General features: G+C 54.9%; 2 protein-coding genes and 1 long non-coding RNA gene across 4 annotated transcripts in view; 2 read left to right on the forward strand and 1 right to left on the reverse strand.

The window, feature by feature from the left end:
* The first annotated feature begins 34 nt into the window (after positions 1 to 34).
* On the forward strand, positions 35 to 3,504 carry LOC117287055. The gene is made up of 3 exons (XR_004518234.1): positions 35 to 363; positions 2,890 to 3,045; positions 3,269 to 3,504. It is a non-coding gene; the product is annotated as an uncharacterized LOC117287055 (long non-coding RNA).
* On the reverse strand, positions 1,554 to 5,550 carry Yipf3 (Yip1 domain family member 3). 2 transcript variants are annotated; one of them, XM_010617681.1, is made up of 9 exons: positions 5,312 to 5,550; positions 4,559 to 4,756; positions 4,276 to 4,382; positions 2,936 to 2,981; positions 2,738 to 2,830; positions 2,452 to 2,583; positions 2,188 to 2,301; positions 1,902 to 2,025; positions 1,554 to 1,815 (listed from the first exon to the last, which is right to left on the reverse strand). In XM_010617681.1, the coding sequence occupies exons 1-9, from the start codon at positions 5,390 to 5,392 to the stop codon at positions 1,667 to 1,669; spliced, it is 1,044 nt and encodes a 347-aa protein (XP_010615983.1). In that variant the 5' UTR covers positions 5,393 to 5,550; the 3' UTR covers positions 1,554 to 1,666. The 2 variants fall into 2 exon arrangements, with proteins under 2 accessions (XP_010615983.1, XP_010615982.1); XM_010617680.1 differs by having other exon boundaries at positions 4,559 to 4,774.
* Positions 5,551 to 5,616: 66 nt separating this feature from the next.
* Polr1c (RNA polymerase I and III subunit C) overlaps positions 5,617 to 6,981 on the forward strand; it is a 3,966-nt gene continuing 2,601 nt past the window's right edge. Inside the window, exons 1-2 of the mRNA XM_010617679.1 lie at positions 5,617 to 5,771; positions 5,894 to 5,965. Coding sequence (XP_010615981.1) covers positions 5,703 to 5,771; positions 5,894 to 5,965 — 141 coding nt within the window. The 5' untranslated portion in view covers positions 5,617 to 5,702. The remainder of the gene's footprint in view (positions 5,772 to 5,893; positions 5,966 to 6,981) is intronic.

Below are 6,981 nucleotides of genomic sequence, written 5' to 3' on the forward strand. Positions count from 1 at the left end.
CCCGGGACCACGCCGAGCCAGACAGCAGGTGGAAAGAGCTGGGGCCTAGGACCCACGGGACCGAGAGGGCGGAAAGGGGGCGTGGCTCGTGAAGGGGGTTGTGACACCACGACCTCCTCTGCAGCCATTCCCCGCCATCCTGGCCCTTTAAGGGTCTTGCGCCACCACCCCTCCCTTGTGACCCCCTTGCACGTGTCTCTCGGGCTCCGAGGTCCCGGACCCTTTAATCAGCGCCCCGCCTGCCCATGACGCGCGCTGCGTAGGTAGGGATTCCGCCAGCGCTTCCCTGAAACCCGGCGCCTGGGAGACCGCAGAGACCGCCCCAGCTGCCCCTAGGAGCAAACAAGTGGACCGCAGGCCCAGGTGCCGGGGACGGGGCCCTGTGGACTCCTTTATTGTCGCCTGAGAATGGAGGGGCTAAGGTGTAGGGGTGCCAGAAACAGCGACCCAGCGTGGGGACCTGTAGGGGAAATGGCCTGGGGCACCAATTGTAGTGGGAGTGCTCCGGGTAACACAGGGCAAATAAAGAGCACTGCTGTCCGTCCCTTTATGGGGAAGTCAATGCCGCTGGCCCAGGGTTAGCAGTGACAGTTTATTTTTAGAAAAAGTAAATAATGGGCTGGCGGTGTGGCTCAGTGGAACAGCATTCACTTGCCTGGTATGAACAAGACCCTGGGCTCCAAGCCCACCAGCACGGCCCCCCCTCAAAGTAGTGAGTCAAAGCTCTATTTCCTTTATAGCTATCTTGCAAAACTCCCAGGGCCTTTGCACTGAACTTTCTTTTTTGAGATGGTCTTGGTAAGTTGCCCAGGCTGAGCTTCTGCTTGTATGTAGTACTCTTGCCTTAGCCTCCAAGTGCTGGGTTTGTAGGTATGAGACACCAAGGCCAGCCTGAATTCTGAACTAACTCAAATGGCACAGACTGAAAGAGTGGTCGGTGGCACAAGGCTAGGGTATTCTTGAAAGAAGAGAACAGAAATTGAAAACGGATGGGAGCTGGCCCAGGTAAAAGCAGGGCAAAGTCAAGTTGGTCTCAGACTTTTTTTTTCCATGGGAGTTTGCTCCACAGTGGCCCAGATGCACCAGGTCCTTGTACTTATGTGAGGCTCTATTTGGAAGTTTCTGTCCAGTCAGTATTGCTCCTTTGGCTTTCCTGAAAGTGCAGGCAGCAAACAAGCTCAGAGCACTCTTCATCAGGCCTTCCCTCTGCTCCAGGGGTCACATGTCCTCCGCCCTTGGTCAGGTTCCACAAAGTTGCTGCCATCTAAGTGGTCTGGTTTCTCCCACCTTCATCTTGCCTGGGTGAGGGGACAGAGGGACTTGGTACATTACCCCTGCATGTACAGGAGGCAGGGTGACAGGAGACCACTGGAACAAGAGCTGCAGTTCCAGACTCAAGCAGTGTTTTAATTACCAAGTCTATAATTAGCAACATGGGGGGGGTTCGGGGTGCTGACCCACTTTGTACTGGCTCGAGCCTGGCAGTCCTGGCCAGGAGTTCCCAGCCTTGCGCCCTTCAGCAGCCCAGACAAGTGTCGTGGGAGGCACCTAGGTAGGTACAGCTCAGTGATGGCTGAAGACCCCAGCAAAGAGACACACAGTCTTGTCCTTTTATCTTCTGCTCCACAACTGGGGCAATAGGGCTGGCCATGGACCTCAGGTGGGGTCAGTGTGACTGCAAGGACACCGCAAGAGCCTTGGCTGTGGCATTGAGCATGGTGGCGGGAAGCCTGGCAGCAGGGAGCACAGCGGGGACGTCCCTGGGGACTCTCTGCATGGGCAGGACATTGGGGCCCTCCAGTGTGTCCAGGATCCCTGCAAGGAAGCAGTGGTAAGGAGAAAGTGAATAAGCACAGCCCCTGACTGTGACTCTGACTCCTCATACAGCCCTCCGCACTTACCCTCTACCACCTTGTGGTAGGCAAAGTGCAGATACAGTAGGAAAAGCATGTGCAGGGCGGCCAGGGTGCCACACAGGAGCAGCCTCTGGGTGGGGCCCACAGTACGAGACACCAGCACTGCCACCTAGGAGCACAGGATGCAGCTTGGAGAACTTGCAGTCAAAGGAGGGATGGGGTGGACCTGCCCCCCTTCCTACCAGGGCAAACAATCTGTGAACTGCCTTCCACTTAGAGCCCCAGCAGGTACATAGCATGGACTCCCCCAGGGAGGACAGTGCCCACTTACCATGCGCAGGGTGGACAGCCCCCCCACCAGCAGCCAGAAGAGGTAGAAGAGGGCATGGAGGTGGATGTTGTAGGTGATGAACAGGACAATACAGTGCCCAAAGAGACCATAGCCCTGGGAAGACAGTGGTGGAGAGGAAAATCACTGGGCTGGGCAGGCCTCATCCCTCACCCAGCCCCTGGGAAATACATGGCCACTGGCTGATCCTCCCACCCCAGGGCCAGGGGGCCCGGGACAAAAGCAGACCAAGGCCTGGCTCCTTACCAGGAGTGCCAGCATCTGGAGCATGGTGATCTGGGCGTTGCATAGGTAGGCGAGAAAGTAAATGAAGGACGAGACGCCCAGCCAGTAACCGAAGCAGGTGCCAATGGCTGTGCCCATCAGGGTCCCCTCCCGCTGTGGGGTGAAGGGTCAGTTAGCCCCAGGAGGCCTCAATCCCAGCCTCATTTGCCAAGGACCTTCTGCAAGGGCTGCCAGTCTCACTCTACCATTGTGTGTATGGGCAGCTTTTAACCTACTTCAGCCATTCCCCCAGTCCTGTCCTGCTTACGATAATGGTGTCAGATGTCTTCATCCCATGCAGAAGGATGGCAACCAGTGTGAAGACCAGCATGAGAGGACCGTAGAGCTCCCCTGCAATTTTCTGTCAAAAAACCAACTCCTTCAGGTTGGAGAGTGCAATGCCTTTTTCTACCTTTCCAGGCCTGGCCTGGTGCCCCCAGCCCCCTCCCAGCCGGCCCCTAGTCACCTGGGGGAAGTTGACCATCTTGATGGGGATCATGGACTCCAGCAGCCTGGGAGGGGAGAGGAGAGATGAGAGCAAAGGCAGCACTTGGCAAGGAGGCTCTGGAGGACAAGGTCTGACCCTATTTATCTTTCTCGCTCCAGGGAACGGACATACTAGAGGGTGGCAAGGAAAGGGTTGTAAAGATGAAGGGAAGGAGCACATCACTTCCAGGAAGGACAGTGCTCTGCAAGGGAGCCGACTGGGGCAGCAGCTATTTGGGGATCTCAGAGAAGTTCTCTGGGCTTTGGGAGAAGGCCTAGCTGTTACCTATCTGACCTATTCTCTCCCTTCCAGACAGGTGGACCTCAGCAGAGGGACCTGGAACTCAGGGCTGGGATGTGAAGTCCTGGAAAAGGTTGAGAAAGAAGTCTCTTTCTGAGTGACTAGTCTGGGTTTGGCTTCCTTCTGTCTTCACCACTAAATCAAGCATCATGAAAACAGTGCCTCACTCTGGGTATCTGATTGGAACTGGTTAAAGGATAAATAAAGAACCAACCTAAGGTTAAGCTCTCCCTCCCCCCGGTAGTACTGGGGAATGAACACAGGGTCTCATATGTGTTAAGGCAAGCGTGGTACCACTGGGCTACGTCCCCTGCTCTTTTGAGACAAAGTCTAAGTTGCCTGGACAGGCTTTGAACTTGTGGTCCTTGTGGTCTCAGCGTCAAAAGCAGCTGGGACTACAGGTGTGCTCTACCATGTTCAGCTAACTCTACCTCTCGAGAAGTCACTCCATAACTATGCCCCAATGTGCTGATTCTGAGACTGTTCTAGCACCAGGAATGAAAACAGAAAGGCAGGACCTGTATTTGAGGGGCTGTTGGTCTCCAGGGAGACAGACACAACAATAAGAACATACTGAGTGCGAAAGTGTCATCTATCAGGAGGCAAGGGCAGAGTTCCACACAGTAGCACTGGGTGAGAACAAACTGGGTGGGTTGAGGAATACAGAGCAAAGGAAGTGCCTAGTGAGCTACATTTTTGTTTTGGAGACAGGGTCTTGCTATGTAGCAGCCTGGCCTGGACTTACAATCCGTTTGCCTTGGCCTCCCAGGTGCTAGGATTACAGGCGAAGGCTACCAAGCCCAGTCTGAGCTAGGTTTTGAGAGAGGATGAGTAATGTACTGGGTGCAAAGAGGAGGAAGACAATGTGTCACCACCATGGGGTGTTCAGTAATGCTGCAGGAAGGAGGGTGCTGGCTGAGGAAGAGGGGAGCCCATCAGAGTGGGGGCTCCGTATCTAGCTGTAGTCTAGATAAAGCACTAGGTGTTAGGAGGGAAGCTTCTGGTAGAAGGGTCCTCACCTGCTTCGCACCTGGGCAGGCTCCACATCAAAGTAGGGTCTCAGGATGTCGATGTTGGCATACAAGCTGAAGGCTCTGGACGCTTGTCTCTTTCCTGCCTGCCACATCTGAAGGGAGACGGGAGTAGGAATTATGAGACTCCTGGTTCTAGCCCCTGCTGCCTGTTTTCTGCTGGATGCTTATGTAGTTCTAACTGGACAGCCTGGGTTGAAGAGCACCGACTCAGAACACATAAGATGCCTAGGTCTATTTTTCCATTTACCGAGGGTTCAGTCTTGCTTACCTGATCAGCCACCTGCCGGCTCAGCTGTCCCTTAAAGCCTTTCATGCCCAGGAACTCCCCATCCTCGTCATCTGCAGCAGCAGCATCAGCATCTACCTCTTCCTCGCGGAGGCGCTGATGCAGCTCGCCCATGTCCTCAAAGCTGGAGCCTGAGGTGTCATCCATGTTCTCCATGTCAATCACAGCTGAGCCCCCGCCCTGCGGAGACAATGGCTCCTAGACAATGTTACATCCATTAGGTCTGCTCATCCCAGGGCTTGGGGCTTCGTTCCTGCACTGCAGAGAACATGGCTTGGAATCACTACAGATCACTCTTTCTCCTTCCCCTCATTTACTCGGAGCCCTTGGCTGCTGGGTCTGGTAGTCTTCTAGCCCGAGAAACTTGCCGATTGTCTTCTTGTATGTCTGCTTCCTTCCCTATTAGGCCCTCAGAGGGCTGCAGAAGTGTCCATTTCTTTTGTCTTTCCCAAACCCTCGACAAGACCATACCCACAGTGCCAGCGGACCCCAGTCCCCGCCCCGGACCGACCTCCTAACTTGTCCCGAAGGTGGGTCGTTTTTCCCAGCACCTCCCGCATGCACTGGGCCCGCGGCCCTCCTCTGGAACACGACCCGGCCCTTTTGGGTCGGCACCAGGACCCGATTCGTGTGAAGCCACCTGGATGACAGGTCCAGGGGAACGAGAGTGGACGACACTTCAGGGTGGCTACAGTCCCTAGAGGTTGCTGCTGGCCGGAGCTTTGGGGCCATTACCTGGATATTTTCTTCGAACCCTCCCCATTCTGGGCCAGTCCCGCTTCGGGCGCCGCCGGCCGGCGCGGCTGGAGTTGCCATATTCCTCGAGGAATCCCGTTGCTGAGGCTCGCACGAGCCCCTCGCGCCCAGTAGAAGCGGCAGAGGCGTGGGCCGGAGCAAGGGAGAGAGCCGGGGCACGGAGGACAGCTAGAATCCACCGGAGTTCCAAGAGGAGAACCCGGATGTTTGGCCCGGACCAACTTCCGGAAGCTGTAGACGTGGACAGAGGGCGAGGTGAGATCTCGCGATTTTTCCGACTCGAGGAGGCGGAGCGTTGCTACGAATACGTACTCTGACTGCTGGGCCGCAAGCGCCAGCGTGAGGAGGGTGTCTCCTGGACGGGTCGAAGATGGCGGCGGCGCAGGCGGTGGAGGAGATGCGGAGCCGCGTGGTTCTGGGGGAGTTCGGGGTTCGCAATGTAAGGCCTTGTCGCCTGGAGGGAGAGTGAGACCGGAACGGGGCTGGTTAGGGTGGGGATCTGAATGGGGTCGGGCTGGGCTCCACTGTCCCTTGGTGGACAGATTCCTGTCTTTGCCCTAGGTTCATACCACGGACTTTCCAGGTAACTATTCGGGTTACGACGATGCCTGGGACCAGGACCGCTTCGAGAAGGTGGGTGGGGCCGGACCGAGTGATCCGAGCAGCATGTGCCTCAGAAGCTGCTCCTGGGGTCATCCCGGTAAAGTTGAACGTTTATTGAGCTGTATTCTAGGCGCTCAATGGAGGCCAAGTTAGTTTCTGGTTTGTTCTGCAAAAATATGTCTTTGGGGAGTAGCGTGCTTAGACGAGTGATTACTGTATAGCGTGGTAAAGGCAGTTGATGGCATTCGGGACTGCGGGGATGGGGTGGGGTGGTTATCCTTCAAAGGTACGCGGTTTAGACGGGGAGGGTAGAGGTGTGTAGAGTTTCATGGAGGTGACAGCTGAATGGACCTTTGAAGGACTAAAAGTTGAAAGCAATGAAGAGTGAGGAGGGATTGAGAACAGGAGCTGGGCGAGGTGTCTCGGGAGAGTTTCCCAGCAGCTGTGGCTGCGGTGTTAGGGGGCCAGCATTAATGGACGGCAAGATCGTGCATTTTAGCCCTTGCAAGCTGACAGGGAGCTTTGGACGATGTTGCCATTTACTAAAAAATTGAAACGGGTCAGGGGACGGGGTGATGATGCAGTTTCCTGTCTAGTAGACCGTTAGGACTGAAGGGAGATCTGAAGTGAGAGAAAACTATGCATTGCCAGTGGTAGCGTGGGTGAAGGCAGCCAGAATCTGGAAAAAAATTAACAGGGAGTATGTGGACTAAAGTGAATTTAGGACTCAAGATAGATGGAACAGAAGAAGACTGGTGTTCAGAAGTGAAAGTAGAAGTTTGAAAAAAGCTTTTTTGCTGGATGTAGCTGTGCATGTGTGTAATTCCAACACTTGGGAGGCTGAGGCAGGAAGACTGCTGTGAGTTTGAGGCTAGCCTGGGCCACATAGAGAATTAGGCCAACTTGAAGTACATGAGACCCTATCTCAGAAAACAAAAAAAGCCAAAACGAGGCCGGGGATTTAGCTCAGTGGTTCTGCTGTTTGCCTCGCAAGCACAAGGACCTGAGTTTGATCCCTGGTACCAAAAAAAAAAAAAAAAAAAAAA

The sequence above is a fragment of the Fukomys damarensis genome, unplaced genomic scaffold, assembly GCF_012274545.1.
Source record: "Fukomys damarensis isolate Sample0158 unplaced genomic scaffold, DMR_v1.0_HiC HiC_scaffold_20, whole genome shotgun sequence".
NCBI lineage: Eukaryota > Metazoa > Chordata > Mammalia > Rodentia > Bathyergidae > Fukomys > Fukomys damarensis.

Coding starts and splice junctions, on each gene's coding strand:
- Yipf3 (XM_010617680.1), bottom strand. CDS start 5,392: ATGGCAACTCCAGCCGCGCCGGCCGGCGGCGCCCGAAGCGGGACTGGC. Junction 2,584..2,737: donor AGACATCTGACACCATTATC/GTAAGCAGGACA, acceptor TTCACCCCACAG/CGGGAGGGGACCCTGATGGG. Junction 2,302..2,451: donor TCCAGATGCTGGCACTCCTG/GTAAGGAGCCAG, acceptor CTGTCTTCCCAG/GGCTATGGTCTCTTTGGGCA.